Raw genomic sequence first — 26,678 nt, forward strand, 5'->3', positions numbered from 1 at the left:
GATAGGATTAGTGGATCAGCAGGTATTAAACAGTTCAGATCAGTAGATGCTTTTGGTCGGTGGTGGATGTTTGGGTCTCTATGGGTTAACAATATCCACACTGAGTACAGTGGGTATAATATAAGCAGATATAAGTGCTATGGCAGTCCAGACAGAGCTGCAGAAGATACTAAAATCAAATATAATAAATATCTGAAATATGTAAGTAAGTACAGTACTTCAGTGGAATTTCCATACAGATGTGTATCCTACCCTCTAGTGGTGAAAGTGGGGAAACACAGCTATGACGTAACACTACATGGAACAGGAAATTGATGACAAGAAGTGGCTTTATTGCACTACATGTGTCTTCCTGACTCTCAGGGCCTTAAATCTTCAACCCCTGCTGATTCAGCATCGTCTCTTTCCTTCAGTATTGACGACCAGTATAAAGTCCTGTGAAAGTCAAAGAATAAAAGAGCATCGCATCACATTATGCATATATCCTCTATAGGGGATCTGCAGTCCAACACTGTTGATGTGCAAGTTCCTTTGCCGTTTCTATCTTATTTTGTGTACATAATAGCTTTGTTTCACCCCAGGGAAAAGAAGAGCAGCAGCAGCAAGGCAGTTAAACAGGCGATGAGAAGCTGTGGTGGAGGGGGGAGGTGAAGGGAGGGGGGAGGCGCAGGGAGTAATGACCCTCCTGGGAGAAGAGACAGGTCGAATATCTCCTGCAGCTCTGTGTGGCCTGCCTCAACCTGGGGGGTCACTTAGAGAAAGAGAGGGAGAGTAGAAATACGATGGGGGGGAGAATTGGAGCTGAAGCATATAAAGTCAAGAAATAGATGTCAAAATTAAACATGTATGAATTAAACATGGACAGCAGTTCATTTTATCTGGGTACCTGTTAGATAGTAGTACAGTCTGACAATGGAGCGCTGGTCTGAGTAGATCTCACACTGGTAGGTGCCTTGATGCTGCAAGCTGGCTGAAGGGATAGAGTATAGGCTGTCCACCCCAGCAGTCATGTCCTTAAACTGATCTACCTGCTGAGTGTTCACCTGTCCAAGAACAGGAAGATGTTCTCAAACTGCACATCATTTACTCTTCAAAGACGCAGGAACACACTGAAAGGTACGCCGTGTTAAAGTAATAGTTGGAGAATTTGGGGAGGTTTATTTTATTGCAGATACTGTGATGAAAATGTCAGGGTTTTATATTTTTCAGTTCAATACATGAATATAAACCTAATAAGATGAGACTTTATTGATCCCACAATGAGGAAATTAACCGTTAGGTGCATAAGTTTGTCAAAAATGATCCGGTTAGGTTGTTGTTTTTTTTTGCAATATCTTTAAGTTGTTATATTTCATATTTCAGGTATTCCTTAAAAAACACGTAATTGACATCATATCATTTAAATGTTTAAGTCAGGGGTGTCAAACTCATTGTTGTTCAGGGGCCACATTCAGGCCAATTTAACCTCAAATGGGCTGGACAAAAAATAAATAAATAAAATTGCATAATAACTTATAAATAATGACAACTCCTATTTTTCCTCTTTGTTTTAGTGCAAAAGAAACCAAATTTAAAAAAAGCAAAAACATTAAATTATGAAAATATTTACATTTACAAACTATCCAAACAAAAAAGATGTGAATTACCTGAAAAAACTGAAATGTCTTAAGAAAATTAAGTGCAATTTTAACAATATTATGCCTCAGCTTATACATGTGCATTATGGATCAGTTCTACAAAGGCACAAAACACTTAGTAACAGACAGAATATAGTTAAAATTGCACTTAATTTTCTTAAGACGTTTCAGGTTATTCACATTTTTTTGTTAAAGGATAATTTGTTCATGTAAAGATTTTCATAATTTAATGTTTTTTTTAAATATTATTTTCTGCACTGTAATAAGGAGAAATTTTGAAGTTGTCATTATTCATCGGCATAACATGATAGAAGAAATTTGGTGTCATTATTTATAGGTTATTATGTTATTATTTTCCTTGAGATCACAATGATCTGTATGTGGAACCTGAACTAAAACTAGTTCAACACTTTTGCGTGTTTGACACCCCTGGTTTAAGTTATCCTTTATAGATTTTATGACATTTTAGTTTTTGTATTACTACCTCAAGCTAACCCAATATGGGTCATTTTTGATTCATTTATGAAAGAGTGGAGGCTCCAGACACTTGTGCGTCTGAGGGTTAAGGCAGCAACAGGAGAAATTGCATGAAAATGTGCATGCAAACAATAAAAGATAATAGTAATAAAACTCTGTAAGAAGTATATACATATTTACATTCATTCATTCATTCATTTTCTGAACCCGCTTTCATACATACATATTTACATAACAAATGGAATAGTAGAATAATGGAGACAGTTAGCTTAAAGACTGGGGGAAAAGGGGGAAAAAGCTAATATGTTTCTATCCAAAGGCATTAAAATTTACCTATAACTGTATCATGTTATTAAATGTGGGGAAGATTCCTCATTAAATGTAATAGGTTAGATTATTAGAGTAATGTAACTTTTATAATCTCTTGATCACTTCTCTAAGAGACCAGTGTACAGGCATTTATGGAACTAATACCTCTGGGGAATGTGCTCATTTTTCATTAAGGTTCACATTAGAAAAAAAAAGAGTAATACATGTACGTTTTTTAAATCCATATTATCTTTGCATGTGGAGCCTTAAAAGGTGTTATATATGTAGTACTGATATTCCAGACAAAATTTTAAGCGCACTGTTATTTTGCATGTGTCCTGGAATGACACACTTCTATCTATCTATCTATCTATCTATCTATCTATCTATCTATCTATCTATCTATCTATCTATCTATCTATCTATCTATCTATCTATCTATCTATCTATCTATCTATCTATCTATCTATCTATCTATCTATCTATCTATCTATCTATCTGTCTAAATAAGGTCAGAACTGTTACAGTTTATTCTGAATCATGAATGGCCAGTTTAGCAAAGATAATAACATCCCATAATAACTTTATTCCTCATAAGTTTCATAATCAAACTCACCCGTGTAGATTAAATGCTCTAATTTCAGCATCAAATTCCAGTGGTGAAAACAACAACAGTACTTCTTTTTTAAACTACTTTTTTTTTTTTACTGTGAAAGTTGTTTTTACCAGCTCAAATCTTTAACTCAGCCTGAGGTTAGATTTCAGTGCATTGGCGTACCGACCTATAGCTGTAAATAAGAAGCTCACTCTTATTGCTGCAACACAAAACACTGACATCTTTGACATAATAACACAGCCCTTCATTCTAAATACCATAATGATGTGTTTCAGGTCATTTGTTCAAAAAATATTTTAAAGTCGAAACATTACATATAGCAACTTTAAAAGTAACACTGTCATGATGATTAGTGAATTCTCCTCAGCCTGGTTTCTCACCTTTGAGTAGAACCAGGCTGGCTATTTCCCCCTTTTTCCGGTCTTTATGCTCCCCTCTTTGAAATTTCATTAGAAAGGTATTGTTCTTTTCATCTTTTCATCTACCGCTTGGCTAGAAAGTGAATAAGCATATTTCTAAAAAGTCAAAGGATTCCTTTGTGCCAGTGACCCTGAATGGTCGACTATACATCAAACATACCTCCTCTGCAAACCTCCAGATGATCTCGATATCATTAGGCAAGTCAAATGGCACATTGCACCACATGCGGGTCCTGCTGTTCTCCATTACTTTAATTTCTTCAACTGGAACAAACATATAGCCACCCACATGCACACACGCACACATACATTAATACACACACACACACACACACACACACACACACATAGATAACATTCACAGGGGGGCAGCTCTTGCAGTCTGAGCCTTCCTTAATGATAATACTTAAGCTCAGTCTCAGAGGAGTGGAGTAAAAGTGATGATATGCTAAACAGTGTCTATGCTGCACAGGGTTGATACAAATACCATCGTGTGTGGGAGTCAACTGTCACCTTGCATAAAGAAGCCAAGGACTTAAAGAGTACCTTGGGGGTTCTGTGCAAAAGATATTATGTGTGGAAATAAAACCTTGCCTCGTCTTTTTTTTCCAATCCAGACTTTTGCTAAGAGCATTTCAAGGATCAAAAGCGGAGCATTTCAAGGATCAAGGATGGATGCTTATGAAGGTAAAAATATAGTTACGTAAGGATACGTCAAGTCTGGATTAGTGCACCCGGTTTCCACTTGAATACTGTGATGTAACAGTACCGGCGATATGTTAGACACATGATTAGTGCTCACCTGGACAGTCGAGAGGGAATTCACAGGAGTCGTACTGGCAGGTAATACAGTTGTATTCAGCACCTGCACTCTGAAAGCCTGATGGATTCATGGGACATGGTTTCAGACATCTTATTCTTAATATTGAGAGTTTTTGTGGCAGCATGAATTATGAAGAGTAATAATGGCACTAACCGCATGGAGGGACACATCCAGAGACTGTGAAAAGACAGTTAACGTAGATTATCAAATTTTGTTTTGATCAGATTGGTTTCGTGTGAGCATCAGAGTCAGTATGAGCAAGTTCAGCCTGACTGCTTCCTTTATTCTTGACAGTATTTGAAAGGCTGTAATAACATAACTAGAGTGAGAGTACAGAGATCAGAGGGAGCTGTAATGACCTAATATAGCCCTACTATAGATGAAAAGATGAAGGAAAGGAGAAGGGACCACATCTCACCTCTAGGCAGTTTGGAAGCAGCTGCAATGAAATTGTCTGCCGCTGTCTGCAACCTTTCCTCATACACTGTGTCTGATGGATGGAAAGGAGGAGGGGGAAGAGGAAGACGAGGAGGTGGAGGAGGAGGAGGAGGAAGAAGAAGAAGAAGACAGAAATATTTGGCTCAACATATCCTGCTGAATTGTGTGCTTTAGGGCATCATTTTGGAGTCTCTCATTTCTAACTCCCCTCCAATTCTGACACTCTAAAGGCTCATTTATTGGACAGTTATGTGTGTTAGGCCAAGTGTTTAGCTACCATAATTAAGTTTTTGGTCGAACTCCTTTACCATGGGCAGGATCTCTGAATCCAGAATTTCCTTCAGCTGAATGTCATAGCCTTTCCCTGGAGAACACAGACAATTTCCACACTCTTTACATATGTAAATTCAGCCACCTGATGGGAACTTATTAACAAATTTCAGTGTTTAGAAGCCTAATGAGCCTAAAATGAGGAAAAAAAGGACAATCTGTACCCACCTACTCTGCCAGCCTTGATTACTCTGTCGTTGTTGTTGAAGATACTGTCCAGTTTCACGAAGCAGGAATCAACGTTTCTAATGTTGTATTCAGTCAAAATGTGGCCCCAACAGAGGCGAAGGCTGTCTTCCACAGCAACAAAGCACTGAAAGCAGCTTAGAGAGGTGCTGAACAGCAAGCTAATACACACCATCCACAAAGCAGAAGCCCACATTTTCAGTAAAAACATCAACCTCAGGTTTCTGTATAAGTTGTATATATTCAAAATCTCCTAGTGACAGAGTTCCGTATTTACATATGAAATTCATGAGGGTGTGAATGTCCCACATGAGATAAACAGTGTAGTTTTCAATATATGCTTTTCTCAGCATGCTTGGGTTTGAGGGGAGAGCCTCACAGACTCCCCTCTTCACTTCCCTCCATTCTATTGTCTTTAGTCCCCATTTCCTGCTGCCTCAATGCACCAGTTTTACTGCAGAGCACAGAGATGGAGCGAGCCAAGGAGGGAGGCGGTGAGGGGGAGAGGGGCAGATGAAGAGGGAGTTAAATGCTTATGTACGTAGAGGGATGAAGTGGGAAGCGTGTCGGCAAGAAAACCCAGGAGAAATATATAGAGAGAATAGAATCTAACTGGTGGCGTGGAGCTGGTGAGACAGGGAATGAAAGCCAAATAGAAACCGAGGAACAAAAGGGACAACAAAACCAATAATAAAATGGAGAGCAGTGAGGAAAAGAAAGTGAACATTCATCCTCGTGGACTTCAGAGAAATTAGAAAAGTAGCCACAAAAGAATGTCGGGGAAAGAGACATGAAATAGGGAACACAAGTGAGGATGAAAACGATGACAGAGCGGTGCATGAGGTAAGAAAGGACACAAGTGACAGACAGAGGCAGAGAACAAGGAAGAGGGAGTGAGACTACAAATCAAGTCGACTGCCTCATCACATCCTGTATCCCCCACTCGTTTCCCATCCTCCTCCAACACCCCACAATCACCCCCTCCCTGGTCCCTCACTCCCGGTGCATCTCCATGGCAACCAGACAGGGTGCCTAATACATGAACTTAATATATTTCCAGTGGCAGGGTGAGCTGGGTACTAATGCATTCATCTGTCTCCACACAGACAAGCCAATCAATATTAGGCAAGAGTCCGCTCCAGGACTGACAAAGTCAGATAGCTAGTCAGACATGGAAAATCCCAAATATGTGCACATTTAATTGTGCCTGCTTGTGTGTGTGTGCTTGTGCATGTGTGTGGCAACAAGGACACTTTGATAAAATCTTTTCATGCGTGACCACAGCATTTACAAGGATGTAAAATTTGTTCATTCACAACTTGATAAAATGTCAAGTGGTAAAAATAATAAAAAATAAAAAAATAAAAAATAAAAAAAACACAGTCGAAAGGGTTTTTTTTCATGTGGAAGATGGTACACTATTTTGTGCTCAATATAAAAAGAAACAGGAGTCATTGTCAAAAGGAATGTAAAATCCATTTTACATTCAATAGGTGCTTTATGTTAAAATGAGGCCATTCAGGTAGAGTGTAAAAGAGAATGATGTGGAGGAGAGGTGGCAGATAGCAAATTTAATTTAATTCACCTGTGGGGTATTTTTTTTTTTTTTTTTGAGAGGGTGGGAGATATAAGGCAAGTCAAGTCAGAGTTTATTACAGCCTGAAATATATATCAAACGGTTGTAAAGAAAAGAGAACAGTAATTAGAAATAAAATTGTGAATTAAAGATAAAATTGCATTTAAAGAATTACGACAAGGAAAGGACACGAATGCAAGAAAGATAAGAAAGAACAGATACACAGAAGCAAAGACAATTTTTCCATCAGTTATTTTTTTGCTGTATTTTTATTGATAATAATGACACAAAGCAGTGAATTCACAACAAAGTATATAAAAATGTACATGATGTTGCAGCATCTCCAGCAGATCTTTGAAGGCGACACATATGACGGGGTCACAACCCTCGGCTGTCTTCCAATCGGCCCCCGTTGAGGGTTAAAACACAAAGCCAGCCAATAGGGTTAGCCCCCTGAGAAGTGTTTGGAGCTGTAAGAAGATGCTTGTTTTCTTCTTGTCCAGCCTGACAAGCCTTGATCGTGACATGACGAAGAAACACACTTGAAGCAGTCGTCGTAATAGAGACAGAAATAGGTACGAAGACGCATCAGAGCCAGAAGAAAAGTGACAATAAAGCGTCTGTGAGTTTTGATGTGTTTGAAGCTGATGTGAAAGTGTGAACATCCATCCACTAACACACAGATATTTATATATATATATGTATATAGTCTGTATGTTAGTGGACGGATGGAGTTGAGTTTTCCACTGTTTTGCGTCGTTGAAACTGAATGCAGCCCTGTTCCCGAGGACCTCACCTGTGACCTGCTTTGACCTCACAGGTTAAGGGTCTCAGGGACAGAGGGGCATACTGTGAAATTAAAAAAACACAGGGAAGTACAAGCAATTACAGAAACGTATCAAAAAGACAGAAGCGTATCGTCACTGCACTGACACAAAGACATAACCTCATCTGACATTTTGGATTCTGCGGCACCGACCGGTCACTTCCTTTCACTGCAGATCAGAAACAGAACTGGTCAGTTCAGTTAAGACAAAGAAAGCGACGTAATTGTTATATATTTTTCTACATTTTCGTCTACGCTAATCTTTTACAGAGCTGCTTTCGGAGTCGAACTAACATTTTTCAGAACTGGCACAAATAATCTCGGCAATGCAGCAGTTGCGGGGGAGACACAATTAATTTAGGTGAAACAGTCACTGTAAAGCTGTTGGTAAATGTCATGGATGTTTTGACTGTGATTTAATGAGCTACAAATAGTAAAATATAGTGTCTAATAGCTTTTTGGATTTTAGTGAGCTAAAAAGGTAATATGTTATAGACACAAAGAGCAGAATTCTAACCTAAAACTTCACTTAAATGTGTCATAGAAAGAGTTTCCTTATCATTGCTGTGAAGTGACTCTTCATTCCATTACAATAGAGTTGGATTAACTTGCAGGGATTTATAGTCCAATGAAACCTGTGGAGGAAACATTTCATTGACTGTCTTGAATTCTGATTATTTTACAGTGTACTATAAAAGCTAGACAGATGACGTTGTGACTTACCAGTGAGGACGAGGAGGGCGAATGGGGGAGAGCAGGACAAGGAGGCGACAAAGGACTTGAGTCTGTCTGTGAATGAAATGAAATCATGAACTTTCGCCTCAGTCAAACTCTAACATCATCAAACTGTACGAATCCAGAGATATTATTACCTTCACGTACTGCATTTCGATAGATAAAGAAAAAGAAATGAATTGTGTAGAAAGATGACAACTCAATCCATCCACTGTTTAATTGAGTATGAGAAAAGGTTGAAAATGGCAGTGAAAAAGAAATTGTCATTGACGTTTTTATGTTTTATGACACATCCATCACATTTATCATGTAAAACACCTGAGTGTGGATGTGAATAAAGGTGCAACGTACCTGCGACACACTCTGCACCTCATAATCTGCATTACTGCATATAAGTGTTAACTCTATGTTAACTTTATGAACTACAGGCCTCAGCATTTACAAATACAAATCATCTTTTTTAATGTCATAGGTGGCAGACGTGTGAAAAGCTAAAGGGGATAAGAGATGTTTGTCAGATATGTTATTTGTCTGCGTTAGCTGCTATGTGTGATCTATGTCAAAAAAAAAAAAAAAAAAAAAAACAATCTCAGATCATTATCAGCAAAACAAAGCTGTGGATTATTCATGCTTAACCAAACAATAATACACAGCAGAAAAAAAAGCCATTTCTGTATTGAACAGTCACAATATTTACAGCAAACATAAGTGAATTATGCCCAACAGCGCCTGTCATACACATAATATTTAAGCCCCTTGACAACCACTAATTTTTATATGTACCCGCCTGATGAAAAAAGGTAGGGATTAACAAATAAGACAAGCAAGAATTTTAAAGCAGCTTTACATCAAATATGAAACAAAGACACAAAAAAACTGAAAAGCTGTTTCTTGATATCCGAACACAGACAGAATCTCTCATTTTCACATTATAAATAAATAAAGTTCTAACACATGCATGCACGTACAGCAGAACATGACATGCTTTATCTGTGCAGGTGTCAGACGACAGGATGCAAAGAAGAAGTTTCAGATAAAAATGCGTGCGCCGCCTTTGCATAATCATTAACGTATTAATATTATTTGTCAGAATTTGTCAATTTCTAATCCACATACACCTTGTGAGTTAAAATATTAAAAAAAGATTATCACCTCCCAGTCAGCCTCTTCTTTTCTTTCCTTTTCTTTCCCATTCAGTGGGAGTCTGTGTTTCTTCTGTACTGAGCCATCTCTCTCTCTCTCTCTCTCTCTCTCTCTCTCTCTCTCTCTCTCTCTCTCTCTCTCTCTCTCTCTCTCTCTCTCTGATGGTCTATGCTGGGGCCAGACAGAGAACCCAGCGGCAGGTAGGTTACAGACAATAGTATTGATTCCATTATTCTGCTTTCTACCTACCTATCTGACTAACACCAACATCTATACAGCTCCTCACCTTTTAGTCTCTACAGGATTGGCATCAGAAAACACACAGAACTGCAAACAAGAAAAACAAAAAACAAAAAACAAAAAAAAACCTGAAGAAGAGAGAAAAATCTTGCTTACTTGTACACTGACATGCTTACACAACCGCCCGGTGCACATGCTATCCAACACTCACAGACGACACACACATACACACACATACTCATTTACCCTCCGCGCTGCCTTCATGGTCTGATTCTCCTGTCTTTTCTCTTTGCTTGCCTGTGCATTCATTCTACCTCAAAGTCTCTTTCTCCTCCTTTCTCTCTCCCTCTTTTACACTCTGTAGTCGTCATCCTGCCATCTCCCTCTTTTTCTTCTCACGTTTTTCAAGCCTCTCGTCTCTACTAGCCCAGTAACCCAGCCTACCCATACACACATACATACACACACACACACACACACCAGTCTGTGAGCTGCGTGCATGTGTGTGAACGTGTGAGAAATGGAAAGAGAGAGTGAATAAGAGTGCAGCGAGTGCATGCATGTGTGTTTATATGTGTGTCTATGTGTCTAGAGAAGTGTGTGTGTGTGTGTGTGTGTGTGTGTGTGTGCATGTCTCTATATTTGTGTGTGAGTGTGAAAGAGAGAGAGAGAGAGAGAGAGAGATAGGGGGAGGGCGACGGGGAGGGTGGCAGGGAGGCTAGCAGAAAGTGGGGATGGAGGGGGAGGGTCAGAATCTCTAATAGGATGAGAATAGAGAGAAAATATGAAGCCCAGGAGTCTCATGAACCTGAGAGCCTCACATTACTGCCTCCTCCTGTGTGTACAGCAATCATACCGTCATCAAATTGATTACAGGATTTATGGCGTTGCTCCCACAGAACTATAAATCTCAGCTGGAGTGACATCAAACACAGTAAATAAACTCATTGTGGACAGCTTTTCCAATTACAACAATGTGTCTTGATTATACAACATTAGCATACCTTAACATTAAAGGTGGACACTATTTAATTGGCTGTTTGGTACAAGCAAATTAAAGCGAAGACGCCAAAATCATTTGCAGTGTGGAAACAATGAAATAATGAGGCAATTTGTTTTGCAAAATATAACCTGCTCGCTCACCCTTTCGGTTGCATACACAAACAAAGACATTGCGACATGTTTGCATATTTACTTCCATGTAATTGTTTTTGTCCAATGATATTTTTTTGCTCATTTATAATCAAGTTGCTCAGACACTTTAGATGTCTAAAGGCGATTTTGCTTCTTACTTTAATATTTGTGCTAGTCTCTGCGAGGACAGTCGTGTTTGCTGGATAACAGAATCACATGGCCCTGAGGGAAATTCAGAAATGAAACTAAATCTAATTTAAACCCACTGATCGGCTGTCTGTTCTGTGAGATGGAGCATAAACATTACACTTGATGTGTAAATATCATTAATGGCCCTAAAGTGTTCTGACCATGTTGTACAAAAGAGAATATCACAGATATGTCACATATTTTGAGTGAATACAGGCAGAACTAACCTGGGAAATACTCTGCTTTAGGCCCAAAGGATGAATGACTGACCCCTGTCGAATACCTGCCTAATGGACGGCTTTGTGACTTACTAAAGAACACAAGGCTTTTTAGAGCAAAACACCGGGGAAAGTAACCATGTTTTTCACTAATGACAGTAAGAATTTCTACAGCTTTCCTCTGAAAACAAGCCATAAAGACATCAGTTAAGACAAACTCTTATCGCCTTATTTCAAAAGACTTGCAGATGAAACTCTGTTTAGTGAATATGTTAAAAAAAAAAAAAAAAAGGATCCAACATATCTGAAATGTAGGTTAGAATAAAAACATCACTATTTATATTCATAGTATGTTATGAAAATTCATGATGTACCTCCATTGCCTTTACTAGTGTCACTTTCGCAGCAGGTATTCTAGACACATACTGAATTTGTTTTTGCTTTGATCCTACTCAGTCCCATTCACAGCTCTACGGGACCCTTAATATCCCCCTCCAGAGTCACAATCTGAACTGTTATGCCGTGCCACCTGAATTTACATAGAAACAGCACAGGGAATGTGTTTACACTATCTGCTGTGATATGTGTTCTGCATGTTATGCACCATCCCCTTGCACTGAATGTGAATTCCAGTGCAGTATGTACTTGTATGGGTCATATATGCATCTCATTAATGTCAGAGAGGTGAATTCCTTAACATTCACTGCATATAGATTTTGATTAAAGGTGAACACAGTTTAAGGCGTTGGAGGGTTCATTATTTTTCCAGAAATTGTAGGCTACACTGAAGGACGTCTCCCTACGCCAGTGTCCATTTTGGCCGTAAAAGTAAGGAAAAAGCAAGTCTCTCTGGGTGGAGCAGTGTCCAGACCAGAGTGACAAATGCAGAATGTCACAGACAGGTGTGTACGTGTGTGTCTGGGTGTGTTTGTATGTGTGTGTGCCTGCGGCGGCACTCTGCAGTGCCACTGAGAGACAAAGCACTGGGAGTGTACCACAGGGATGACATCATCAGTCTGGGATGGTGTCTGCCTTGTCTGTCTCAGGATCGGGATGCTCTAGTTTGCTGTTATATCCCACGAGACTGGAGATAGTCATTTTTTGGCATTTTTCACTCCCACTAGTCTCACCTGTTTTTGTCATTTTAAGTATGAACGCAAAGGAAGTAATGGAGGTTAATGTTGGGATTTTTGGGTTTGCACAAAGTGGTACTGCATGGAGCAGATGATGCCATTTTCTGGAGAAGCGTTTCATATTTAAGCTCACATGCAGTAAATGTGCATTCATGTATGAGAATTTAAGCATATGATCGGTTACATGCATAATGAACCATATACTGGATACTGCTACAAACAATCTCTAGGGCAAATAGCACCTGCTGCCATGTACATTATCCTTGCCCCAAACACCTCGCCACTGTCAGATGCTGAGCTTATGTCCTGGCAGGAGAGCAGGGTTGTGCAGGGATGATATAGAACGCTACAACTGACAGTGCCGAATCAGCACAATTCTGATATATGCCCCCTCTCCCACCTCCCCCACTCCCCTTCTACCAGGAGGGGAGGCGAGCCGGCTGTAACGCACTGCAGATGGCTGCTGTCTCTACTACCAGTCTGACAAACTGACGGGATGGAAGCAGGGAAATGAGCAAGGGAGGATGTGGGACGATAAATGTGTGAAATTATTGTGTGTTGGCATGCATGGCTGTATCGCAAGAAACTAGCAGAAAGAAACAGTTGAACATGGACATCATCTATGCAGCACATGTAGGTAGAAGCATAATGGGAGGCTGAAGTTGTAACTCACACTGTGAAAAAGCCACACTACCTGTTGTTACGCACACATGATTCTTATGAATTACTGCCAAGCGCACACAGGGATGCAATGATTTCCATCACAAGACCATGTTTTATGCATGTAGCTCATGCAATTTGTATGTATGATATGTTGTATGTTGTGTTATGTTTCTCTATATTTTATTCATCATTACCTCAAAGTAGGATGCTGGATAAAAATGGAGGTGTACTCTGGGAAAGTTTTTTTTTTTTTTTTTTTTTTTGCAGTAGTACAACTGATTGCTGGTAAGAAAACAAAAACCTGTCAAACTGTAGGTGTTCCTCCTGACAAACACGTCCAGTTGATATACAAATATTGTGCACAAAATGACAGCCTCATGGGAAGCTAGAAAGATTGTGTGAGGACTTTGCCCAAGGGAAGAGAATCTGATTAGACCTTGAGAGGATAAAAGGTGACGCAGTTGAAAAGCACGAGTCATGTCATTAAACACTAGGAGATCCTCTGACAGATGAACAACATACTTACCTCTCTGCTGGGGGTACTTTAGATGTGGTAAGAAGTGACTCCGCAGGGAAAGCTAGAAGGTTGTACAGTTATCTCCGTGCTGTTTATTATGCGAAACCATACAACCAACTACCTCACACTGCAGAGCACAGACTGCCGAGATGCTCTCCAGAAGAGATCTTCACCAGCGGGGCGTAGGTGTCTGTGTATACCTGTCTACCAGCCAGCCAGCTCTCTCGTGCCTCATATATTTTCTGATAAATCAGTAATGTCTTCCTCGCTAAATCATTTAGTGAGTTTTGAAATTGAGACATACACTCTCAAAAGAAATCTACCCCTTTGATTTTTTTTTTTTTCCCTGCGTGCTTTGTTGCGCTAAGAAGTGATTTCATGCTGTTTCTTTCTTTTATCAGGGATCTAAACGAATGAAATCTTAATTCTCTGACAAAACAAAGTATCTCTATTTTCCCTTGAGCTCAGCTGTGGCGTGTATGCATCTGTGCATGTTGTAACAGTAGATCCATTTGATTTCTCTGTAATTCAGTAGGTGTGAAAAGAAAGTTGAATGATGGGTTTTTGCCTGGAGAGACACTTGTTACTTGTGTACAGCATGAAATGGAGGCTGAATCTGAAGCCAAGTCAGACTGGGAAGAATTTGGGGAGTTGTATGAGACGCACCCATGCTGAGTGCTGCAATGGCTACGATGCCACATGAATGATCAAAGTATCCAGGAGCTGCAACGGGGCTGCTTAACTGAAAATCTGCAGCTACAGGTGTCAGTGTGTTTTGGGAAAGCCTGTGACACAGATATGATTATCCTCCAAAGGTTGTGCTGACTACACAACAATATAGCTGAAATCTGACAACACTGACAAACAGAATTATAAAATCCTTTTCCACACATTCAAGCTTCTTGTGCAGGTTGGAGTACTACAAAGGCTTCATTTCCTATGTCCATTCATAGTGTTTTTATCCATTTCTTTGGAGTTGATGCCCCCTACTGTTGACTGCACAAACTGCCTCTGCTTTTCTAGGCTGTTCCTTTTCTCTGTGCCCTGCAATGTCATCAGACTCTGCAATGGAGGTGCAATCAAAATAGCTGCAATACTTATCTGCAATAAGTTTCTATTTTCTATTTCAACCCCTCCCCTCTTATGTATAAAATCCAAAATTACAACCGTGTCCATCACATCATCAACATATGGCTTGGTTTTTTGATTTTGCTTTCATGCATTTAAACACTGCAGCATGTTATCCACATCAGCCACTTAATATCTTTAGGCTGACAGGTTTTCATCTGAGTTAAATACCATCTGCCACAACACTGTCATCATCACCAAGTCTGCTGTCAGCTGTGATATCTAAATCTAGGTGACTTCTGCTCCACCGTCAAAACAGAATTTCCAACACGTCACAGAGAAAGACAGAAAAATAAGGAGATTTAACATATATTTTTTATGGTGTAGATGCGGTAATTGTTCTGTGCTATCACAATTGGCACAGTGCTACATTCCAACAGCTACAGGCTGAGAGTGTTAGGTTTCTCCAAGTACAAACATAACTGGGGAAAGGTATTACGCTTAAAAATTAAATGTCATTTAAAGAATGCAGTGCCCTCTCTAAATAAAAGACAGAATGGAATTTCATTGACATAAAATATTTAATTTATGAAACAAATTTAGGCTGTCTTCTGAGTGTGCAGTGCTAACAAAAGGGAGCAGTATGTGGGAGCTCTGCATTCTCTGCATGAAAACGTTGCTTGGCATGTGGGATTTAAGGAATCCATCTTCCAACAAAGACACATTACAATACATGAAATGAGTAAAGATCAGTGACCGAGCGCTGCCCCACCTATCTTTCTGCAGACCTTGAGTTGAACTGTGCGGCTCTTCTGTCTGGATTAACACTCCCCATGAAATATCGACATGGAGACACAGAGAAATAGGACTACACCAGGAAACCAGATCTAAACCACTTTAGCCAATCAGGTAGCATTGCCCTAGTCACAGATAGGCTGGTGTGGCGGTAAAAATGTTGCCAGGTAAATTTGTTTCTGGTTGTCTCCTCCTTCTTTCTTTTTCGGTGTGGGTTTAGAAGTTTAATCCTCTTCTGTCTGCCTCTCCCTCTCTCCTATTCCAGTCCCTTTCACTCTCCTGTCCCAAAGTGCACCCCTCCCCTCCCTCTCCCCTCCTCTCCCCTCCCTCATTTCACTCACTCAACCTTTTCTCTGCTTCAGCCCTCATGGGTCCCCGTTTCCCGCCTCTTACCCTTTTAACCACCCTCTGTCTTCATACCCCCTCCTGCCTTCCTCGATCCACACATGCTGGCCAGCCTTTCATATTCACAACCGCCCCAACTTTTAGCCCCCATCTGCAATATTTTCACAGTCAAATCACGCAGAAATGCAGTGTAATTGTGCCAGTGTCAGCTATCCTTCTCTCTCTCTCTCTCTCTCTCTCTCTCTCTCTCTCTCTCTCTCTCTCTCTCTCCTCTCTCTCTCTCCTCTCTCTCTCTCTCTCTCTCTCTCTCTCTCTCTCTCTCTCTCTCTCTCTCTCTCTCTCTCTCTCTCTCTCTCTCTCTCTCTCTCTCTCTCTCTCTCTCTCTCTCCTCTCTCTCTCTCTCTCTCTCTCTCTCTCTCTCTTGCTCACTTCGCCCTTAAGCAGGCCTGTCTGCATGTCCAAGTACTGAAAGACTACTCCACGACGAAAAATGTCTGGGGTGATTCATAAACGAGACAACCTCACTTCAACTTCAACATACCCTTCATACTTGATTGTCATCCACATACAGCCACATAGTTTTGTGGTACATTTCTTAAAGGCATGTCACAAATTCACTGGTCAGCAGGCCCGGTTCAAAGTAAGTGATGAAACGAATAATGCTGTAAAACAGCGTTTACAACTGTTCCCTGTAGGGCTGAATGTACAGTAGCAGTTCATTTTCAAGCTGCAGTATCCAGTTTCTATAATTCACATCCACTGGTACCTCGCATTGAAGTAACACATTCAAAATTAATAAATGAACATCACAGAAATGTTGATGTTTTTTTGCTACATTACAAATAATTTGTACGTAGTGGAAAACAGTGACATTTGAATCTTCTGAAATATGCATGCGTTTTTTTCTCAGGTGAGAGCAATGCTCTATCCGACACTAATCTGCTTTGGTTGACGCCAGCCTCATATACCAAGATGGCAAAATGAATGTTGCCATGGGAACCTTTTGCCTGGCAACCCTAACAGCCTGGCAACTAGCCAAACTGTTGCTATGGCACAGCTGTCAATTTGCACTGGGCTGGTGTGCGTCTGGCCTTACGTAGTCAAACTTTCCAATCAGATGCATGATGGATAAATTGATTTGTAGTAGACATTAAATATTAAAAAATGAAGCTGTGGAGGTTTGTTTGTGTGGTTGAAATGCAACAGATCATAATGACGCACGAAAATAAAGCAGCACAGAAGCAATGACCTTACACATTTACATCAAAATAGTCCTTGCTCTGCAATATAACATCATTTTAAACAAATCAGATTTTAATGTCAGAGTTATGTGAGCAGTAATAGTATTTCAGTGGCATCATAACTGCAAGTTTTGTTGCTAAATTTATGGGCAAACACAGTTTCTTTACATAAACCTGTAAGATAATTTCTTGGCTCCTCAGCTGAGTAAAAATAACATACTTCAGATTAAAAGTCTATCTAAAGATTTTGTAATAATTTGTTGCGCTCGTGGGATTGAATTAATCAGCAGAGGGTCTACAGAATGTCAAATAAAGGAAAGGGCTTTACTTTTGATTCTTGAAAAAGGAAACTAGATGCTTAATGACTGATGAAATATTCATGTGTGTGTAGATGACAGAAAACCAGATTAAAAATGTTCACACATTATCTGTCACTACTTTTGTGAACACGGAGATGAAGTATATCTGATAGAAATTAAGAAAAAGGAAAATATGTGCAAGAAAAAAAATTTTTTCTTCATTAATTCGACAAAATAAAGAATTGTTCATCTCAATGTGTCTTATATGATACTTAATGTGAAGCAGATTTTTACTTTTAGATTATTTTAACTAAATTCTTCCAATTCTTCAAAGTAAACATTTCAATATATTGAGGAAGAGCCATTGATTCATGTAAAAAGTGATTACTGTGCAAACGTGTAATTAAATTAGGAATACTTTTACCTTGAGATTGCTCCCTTGCGCTAGTGTACCAGGTGACTGCACCAGGAAGACAAGGCTCACTGAAACACACAGAAACCACACACAGAGGTTACAGGGAGAAACGCCGGCCTTGTGAATGGAAAGACTGTTTAACCAAGAGGTCACAGGTTCAATCTCTGCAACAGCTGAAGTGCCACTGAACAAGACCATGAAAAGCTACCGCCTTACACAGAAGCTACTCTGGAAAACACCACTGGCTGGAACAAACACAATTATTGTTACGTTATGCTCTGAAATAACTCATCGAGGAAAAATTTCATATCTGAAGTCAAATTATTTCCAAGGTTAAAATTTTAAATGATATTAAATGCATAAACTGTAGGAGAACAGCTGCAGTCAAAATGATGCAATTACACAATCAATTATAATCACATACAATAACATGTAATAATTTGGATATACTGAGTCTAACGGAGCAAAACACTATTCACAAAGCAGAGAAAAATCACATTATAATTAGCCTCATTGAAAAAGCTACACTCAACGCCTAAATGCCTTGCTTTGCCTCTTGAGTGCCGTCATTAATAAGTGTTTGAATATTTATAAAATTGCCCCAAAATGATCTGCATCAAGCTTAATGTGCTCACATGTTGTTTTTTGTGTGAAAATGACTGAGTATGACAGTGTGTGACAAAAAACTAGAGACACAGTTTGATGCCTGAAAAGGACATTAAACGTGGCAACGGTCTAAAATAAAATGATTCGGTCTTGAATTTGTGTTTGAAATGTGTTTGGATAAACATGTGAGGGTGTTTCATTCTCGATCTAAAAGCATCACCGTTAATGCATGCTGCACACATGCTCTCTGCAGTGTGGACAAAACGATGCACCAGCTTGGAGTGCTAAGCCTCCTGCTCCGGTTTGATAAATATAACTTCAAAAGAAGCAGCCAAACAGCTTTAGCTGGCCGTCTGCACAATGAGCATAATAACTCTCCACCCCCTGGGAGCTCCAGCCTAGTTCATCTACCCTTGCAGAGCGCTGCTATGTCTATATGTGCACATGTGTCTTTGTTTCACTGTGAGGCTCTCGGAGGCTCCCCACCTTCTGCTCTGTACAAAGCGGATGTATAGAGGAACCTTTTGGACCTCACTTTTACAGAGGAAATGCATTCCCCTTCCCTCTCCTCCCTTCTATTTGCCTCTCACATGTAATGCCTGATTGACCACAGCACCCCTTAAAGAGGTCAAAGGGCAGACAAAACAGTCTGGTGTCATGGCAACCTGTGTGCCACCAACTAGAATGGTAGGGGGGAAAGAAGGGGGGTCAAATGAGCTGTCAGTTAAACCTTTAAGAATGCTGCCTTGTGTTTAGGCTAATCTGCGCACAACATGCTAACACAAATACACACACATACTGCACCTGCACTATGAAAAGGACCATACTAATTTGCACCCTTGAATAATCTAGTCAAACCCCCCCGTGCAGGACATTTAAGTGTAGTACCAATCAGAGTATCAGATGGCGTGTTTTCTGTTAATGCAAATGCACGTATATGTACATATAAGTGTGTATTATTTGTGTACTTTGGAGACACTCCTGTATAAAAGCTTCTTTGTGACCGCTCGATGCAGTGGCAGTGTATATGTGATGGGGGAGGGGGGCAGTGGATAAATGGAAGCAAATGCATTCAGATCAATACTAAGCTCAGAGAGGGTGAGTGGGGTTGAGAAGAGAGAGTGGAAGGTGGTGAGTAGAGAGGGAGGGGCCTCGGAGGGACTGATTAATCATTCCTGTATTGTTATTGACTTTCTGTTAAAGGGAGTGAGTCAGACTGTGAATTATGCGCCTGTATGCGTGTATGTGTGTGTGTTGTACAGTACTCACTGAGAGCAGAAAGTCATCAATTACAACCCTAGACTTCCCAAAGGTTTGGTGCTGTTGCTAGGTTAGCAGTGCTCTCAGTATGTTCTCCTTCCTCAGTATCAGGAAGTTTCGGGCCGTTGGTTTGCATATTCAGCACAATAACCGTGAAGGATTTAAATATTCATGCTCTGTAAAAAGAGCTAATATGCCGTTCCATTTTGAACAGGAACAGGGAGGCAAGAGGGGCGAACAGGAAATCCCCTGTGAGGAGTTAATGAGGAGCTGACGAATGAACAGACACAACAGAGAGGGAGGGAGGAGGCTGCTGGAGGTGGAGGAGGGGAAACACTGCCCTGACATCTGACCCTCTGTTTCTGACCTTGTTCATTGTCTGAGAGGGCAGAGAGTCCACACACCTGAGTGCAGGCTACGTGCACACACACACACACACACACACACGTAATATTGTATAAGATCGCCTAAAAGATACTTCACAACTAATTATTTAAAACTAAACAGCCAGCTTTGCTCAACCCAGTCAACACATAGGAACCTAATTACATAAATAAATTTGGCATAATTAGTTTACAATTATAACAGCATGACATCAACCTCAGACTTTCCCAACGGCAGTGTTTATTTTTTCTTTTCTTTTTTCTTTTTTTTTTGTCCAATCATGACGCTTTTAAAAACAGAAACTTGTCAAAAGACACAGGCTCGAGCTAACTGAATGAAAACCCCATTCAGCGTTACCTTGAACTTGAACAATGAGCCTGGTGTTTGTGCTGGGGCCACTTCCTGACCTTTCCATCCCTCTGTGGAAGTAACTGACCGCAGGCTCTGCTTTCATCTTACAGATGTGACCCTGACGACCCCACAATGACCAAAGAACAGCCGGCGGTAGCAGGTTTTACTTCCTTGACTGACTCTTGAATCTTTGACTGGTAAACTTCTGTTGGTTACGACGTACTGATATGTAACATTCAAGGACTTTATTTCACTTAAGCCACTTCATCCTTGACAAAAGACTATTGGAGTAGAACGTCAAGGTTCATTCTCCAATTATTCACTGCAACCAACAAATAAACAAGAACGATCTTTCCTCCTTCGCGTTTTCACCTCCATCTCACCTGTTTGTTTCTACCAAAAAAAAACACCCTGTTTTTACGCCTTCGTCTCTCTTTTCCTGTCTTCGTCTTCTAATTCTTCACACTACCCACCTCTTTTCCTCTCCTTCATACTCTCTGAATCTCTGTCTGGCACCAAAGAGCTGGCACGCTCAAGGGTGTCATTGGGTGACGCGGGTAGCTGACACCTTCGACGCCAATGCAGAGCATGTGTATCACAGCAAAGCATAATGGAGAGCCTTGTGAATGCCATCAATATGCTGCCAGAGGAGATATAACGACAGTATAAAACACTTACAAACACAAACTTCTGGAAAATCAACAACCATTATGTGTGAAAACAGGGACACTTGTATTATTAATAAATTTCATGCTTTTAATCTGAATATTATATGTGAATGTGCAACGAAAGGAGACAAATAGCAAATTCCCAAAATGGAGAAGTAGCTATTTTTACCTATTAATTGACTTCACCAATGACATGATCAATGACGTTTGTGCTCGAGTATATTCAAAATATTAAGAACGTCCACACAAATGATCAAACATGATTCAGGTGGGTAGTTTTTTGTCTCTATGATTCAAGTGTGTGACATTTTCTGATTCTGATACGAAACTTACTACTGTGATAATGTGGAATGGTCAGCAAGAGGGGACAAGAGTAGGGGACAAGAGTCTCACAACTTTAGTAAAAAAAAAAAAAAAAAAAAAAAAAAAAAATAGATGTCCACTGCAAATGACAGTCCATAAAAAATGTATCTGAAAAAATTGTTGCAATATGCGGTTTCCAATGGTTATAATTATTTAATGTAAAAAAGCCAAAACTTGAACTCTCCTGGGAATCAGAAGGTTCAGATATGGGTAGACAAAGTGTGATGACACCAACAAAGCCTCTTCCTCAGGAACCTGCTCCATAAATCATACATGACTGAAGTACTGGGGAGGACAGGAGGCCAGCAGAGGAGAGTAGTGTGCTAGAATTATCACACTCACAGTTCCACTATCTCTCACTTTTTACCCAACCCCCAACTCCTGAGGCTCCTAAGATGTCTGTGAGACATCTAAAGAGCCGGAGAGGAGAGAGGAGATGGCGAGGATCAAAACTTGAGAAGGAACATAGAGAAAAAGATGTGCATCAAGAACGAGACAGGGGTAGGAACGTGGTGATAAAGACGGAGATCAAATGCAAGACGGAGAGGCAGAGGAAGACAGAAAAGACAGACGTGGGGGAAGAGGGGAAAAGAGGGAGATAGGCGAGGTAAGAGGCAATGCTGTGACCTACTAATGCAGAACTGAGGAATTCTCACTGCTGACTCCAAACACATTCCTACAGCCTGCAAATATTAACCCCCACCTCACCACCACTGCCTTTATCTGAATGCACAAGGCAACCACCAGGGCCCTCTGCGAGGAAACTATTCATTGATATCAACCGTGTTACAGGAAAGATTGTAACACTGCAGTGGAAAGAAGTGGAAAGACAAACACTGTTACACCAGCACAGTGCAGGTACTCTGTTCAGGGACATCACTGAACGGCACTCCTGTGTATTCCCCCAAATTATCACACTTTAGGTAACCTTCATATACACTGTCTGACTATCCAAGAAGGTGAAGAACAGCAAAATATGAATTGTAATGCTGGTTCTTAAAGCGCTTCTTTTCTAATATAAATAGAAATTAAATTTGATCTTAAAAAAAAAAAAAAAAAAAAATTAACTACTGAGGCTGTAGGAATATCATCTGAGAAATCTCATAAAATGACCATTATTGTAAAATATGCAAAGTATAACAGACATTTTTCAGTACTTGAAGTTGAAATTATAGCACACAAAACAATGTCAGTAGTTTTAAAACTATGACAACAATACATTTTTATAATTTGTATTGCGTTTTTACACATACATAAATATAAATACTGCTGGCAGTCTTTGGTATTGCAGTATCTTCTGTTCACACATATTAGTTGCCAGTACGAACATCTGCATTTAAATGAAACTCTTGGGCTAAAATATTAGTTCATCTGATTAATCTGCTTGTTCAGTTCTATTTCAGATATCTCACCTGTTAGTTTTTGAGTATAAAATCAAACTCAGGAATGGAAAATCCCCAAATATACAATAGCCTGGCTTGTATAGTGCAGTAATGACAAATCACCTGTAATAATGGTCTCACACTGAAACAGCATTAAGACAAGCACCTCCAGCAAAACACAACAATTTAAAGTCAGTCAGAGATTTAAGCTGGAAAAACGCTGTGTTCTGTGCAACAGAAAGAAACCTTATCAGCGCTGTGCTTATAAAGCCCTATGGGTATCCAGATGGAGCTCTTTCCCTCTCTCTCTCTCTCTCTCTCTCTCTCTCTCTCTCTCTCTCTCTCTCTCTTTCTCTCTCTCTCAACTCCAGCCCCATTTCAGCCCCATGTCCTAGAGAAGCAGACAAACACTGATGAAACTGGAACACTGAGTCCAGGGGGAATAGCTCTCACTCAGACCGTGAGAGAGCGTTAGTACATCCACAGCGGTCACATGGTGCTGTGCTTTTTCTCCACGCCGGACCCCGCTCTCTGTTGTGTGTGGCCCTTTTTCCGTCTCTTTCACACCAGAGCTACATAATTGATAGCGAAGGCAGAGCTGTGTTTTATAAAGTGAAACACATTAATGGCTTCCTCTGCACTCTAAAGTTTAGATGTGCCGGGATCAGTAAGTGGTGGCCTGAAGTTGAAGAGGCTTTAAATAACTGATACATTTGTTGTCAGTACAATAAGTCGGTCCATTATTTCTGTCAAAGCTGGCAGTATTTACATTTACTGTATGATGGGCTGTTTTCACATCAATTAAAGAGCTTCAGTTATTTCAAGTTATTTCAGTCTGTTGTGCAACAAACCATGCATCTACTTCATTGGAGCATTTAAATGTATTTATAATTTTAAATATGACATTGAGGCTAGTGTTAAAATACAAATAATGCTACACAAGAGCCTAAACACTGTGTGTAAACATGGGTTTTGTGTCTTTATAGCTCAAAACTGAACAGGTGTCCACTAAAATCATTCGGTTTGACACTAAAACATGTCAAATGTACTGGGGCCAAGGGGAACAGACAGCTGGACTGGATGGAAGCTGTGGAGACATAAGTGCAATATAGTGACCACAGAATAAAGTCACATCAAGCTGCCTCCACTTCAGCTCCGTGAATTCACACATGGAAATCAATATGTTGTGAGTTATTTTTTGCTTTGTGTAAATGTGTACTGGTTGTTAAATTACTCTACTTGCTTTTTTTTGCACATTATCTAAAATCCATGACAAATATTTACATATTTTAGTTGTTTGCAGCTTAATTACTCATGAGAAGATTTTGTGAGTTTTAGTTTAGAAGTAGGAGCTAAGTAACTGATATTTAAGGCATAAAATAAACATTTTCAGTGTGCCCTTGTGCAGAGGTTGGGAAAAACTGCATGTGAACAAGGCCTTAAACATGTGTTGTAGTTAACATTGACACTGTCATAACAAACTGTTTTGTTTTATGACTAATTGCTGATACATTCATAATGTTCAAAATGTTCTAAATGAATACCTGTGTCTACCCGTCCTCTCTGCCAGTGGTTCTAAAACCCTGCTGAGCACCAAGCAGCCATCAATTACCAACCTGTTCAGGACAAACCTGTGATCTGCACTTTAAATCAGACACAGCAATCAAGTGCAAAATCCTTCCACAGGGATCAGGGAAACCCTGTTTTTGCCCTCTACCGAATGGCGCACCCTGGCAGCGAGACATCGTAGGTATCTTTTCTGAATGTGTGAAGACTGAAACCTCATTTCTCCGTGACATGTTTGATAAGAGCGTGAATGTAATGAGTACACAGGACTGGTCCTGTAGTGCACATGTAATGGACGGCATTAACTTGTCGATATTAAATAATGGAGGCAAAGCTACAAACAAACAGAACAGGAAGGATGAAGTGAGAGCTGAACGGGTAGGAAGCGTGAAGATAGTCAGAGCAGTAATAGTGGAGTGAGTGGACAATGAGAGACGTACAGATGAGAGGCTTGTTCATGTGCAGTGTAACAGGGACACATACTGAGAACACAAACAAACACTAAGGGGAAGTAGAGGGTGGGACGTGTCAATTCCAGAGTAGGGAGGATGGTGGCCGAATAATTCAAATAGTTACTGTCATCTTTTTTAACACTTTCATACCGGCTGAATCTAAAAAAAGACTAAACCAAGTCAGAAATGTTCTTTCACTTACAACATGCTTAAACACAGCGCATGAGTTTGAACACAATAATGGCTCAAAAGTGAGTGGCCGATTCTGTCCTTCCTTCCCCTTCGTCTTTAGAACTGGGCCCCAAACCAGCCTGAGCTGTTAACTAACACTGAGCAAGTGCTTTTTCAGCAAACACATATAATTTGTCCGGCAGAATACAGGAGGTAATAGGCATGGGTTATGGAAGGAGAATGGAAGCAGGGAAAATGTTCTAGTGGGAGTGGGAGGAAGGAAAATGACTTTAGGTACACAAACCAGAAGAATCCACACCACAGTCGAACACAGGAATAGACAGTAAAAACAAGAAAAGATAGAAATGAGTTGTGTGCATAGTGCTTTCCTCTCAAAGGAGGAGGAAAACTAGAACACAGATAATTCAAGCTCATGCTGTAAAAGTCAACCAATGTGTGTGTGTGTGTGTGTGTTTTACCTTTTCCCGTGTTCCTTTTTCTGATTTCAACTTGATTCCTCCTCTCTGTCCTCTCCTCCTCACTCTTGAGTTAGAGCTTTCCCTCTTGACTTGCAGGCTTGCATCTCTATTTCACTCCAGCCTCTCCACGCGTCACATTTTATCCGCTGTTGCCTCATCCCCTTCACTGCCAGACACAATTTCTCTTCCTTCACCCTTTCATGCTCAGGACTTTGAAGTGTACAAGGTCTTATGGACGAAGGAAATCAACACGACGAGGAGGGTATAGAAGGGGAGAAAGCAGAAGATAAAGTCACAGGCAGTAAGTGAGAGGCAGGGAGAGGATCTGCTGCTTCTGCTGCTGCTTCTGCTGCTTCTGCTGCTGCTGCTGCTCAGTTTGTGGCTGGGATAGCATGTGCTGAGGCTGTGCAGAACCGGTTCCATACGTTACCGTGGGGACACACAAAAGTCTCAATGGTGCAGAGAGCTGGAGCTGAGAACAGGGGAAGGCATCAGTCACCGCTTGCGTATATATGTATCTATGCATGTGTGTGTGCATGTAAGTGTGCATGCAAGCAAGGGTAGGAATGAAGGAGCGAGAAGAGAGAGGGAGGGAGGGAGGGACAGAGATTGAAAGAAAGGAAGGTGGGAGGGAGGGAATAGGAGGAGTATACGTGGAGAGGAAAAGGGGAGGAGACATTTTTTCTGCTTTTTCCTGTTCACATTTTTTAAATTTCCCCCTTTTTCGGTGAAATGATCCCTATACAGTCTCACTGCTCACAACTGCCTCATCAGCGGGGCTATTATTCTGCCGTTTCCACCACTGTTTTCCCCCTGTTCGTGCTCCCCTTTGTTAAAGCCAGCTGTGTCTTTAAGCCTGTGCACTTGAACTCAGTGCTTTTCTTTCTCGGTGTACTTCCCCTCCGCTGGCCCCCAGCACACAGGAAAGACACACAGCTTGCAGGAGAAAGAGAGAGAGAACAGGACAGAGGGGCAAAAAGGGGCAGAGAGAGAAATGCAGATGGGGGAGGGGAAAATGTTTGTAAATGGTTCAAGGCTATGGAGAAGACTTGGCCATCTGATAAAAAAAAAAAAACAACGAAACAAAACAATTATCACCAAGAAATTCGACTCATATCGCATGAAATAAATATTTTCACCAGAGCGTCAGGTTTGGTATTATTTGAGAGGACTAAATCAATATGAAGGGAATAGGTGTTTTTGAGATATTGATTTACTGTACAA

The 26,678-nt window shown here is 40.4% G+C and overlaps 1 protein-coding gene and 1 long non-coding RNA gene across 2 annotated transcripts; both read right to left on the reverse strand.

The window, feature by feature from the left end:
• Positions 1-359: 359 nt before the first annotated feature.
• Positions 360-5,596, reverse strand: spaca6 (sperm acrosome associated 6). The gene is made up of 9 exons (XM_030158392.1): positions 5,218-5,596; positions 4,997-5,083; positions 4,700-4,771; positions 4,435-4,458; positions 4,261-4,338; positions 3,619-3,722; positions 887-1,043; positions 577-751; positions 360-435 (listed from the first exon to the last, which is right to left on the reverse strand). Exons 1-9 carry the CDS (start codon positions 5,444-5,446, stop codon positions 360-362), a joined length of 1,002 nt encoding a protein of 333 aa, XP_030014252.1. The 5' UTR covers positions 5,447-5,596.
• Positions 5,597-7,083: 1,487 nt separating this feature from the next.
• Positions 7,084-25,992, reverse strand: LOC115434944 (uncharacterized). The gene is made up of 4 exons (XR_003937614.1): positions 25,455-25,992; positions 17,782-17,840; positions 8,361-8,426; positions 7,084-8,272 (listed from the first exon to the last, which is right to left on the reverse strand). It is a non-coding gene; the product is annotated as an uncharacterized LOC115434944 (long non-coding RNA).
• Between the last annotated feature and the right edge of the window lie 686 nt (positions 25,993-26,678).

This window comes from Sphaeramia orbicularis, chromosome 16 (genome assembly GCF_902148855.1).
Source record: "Sphaeramia orbicularis chromosome 16, fSphaOr1.1, whole genome shotgun sequence".
NCBI classification, from domain to species: Eukaryota; Metazoa; Chordata; class Actinopteri; order Kurtiformes; family Apogonidae; genus Sphaeramia; species Sphaeramia orbicularis.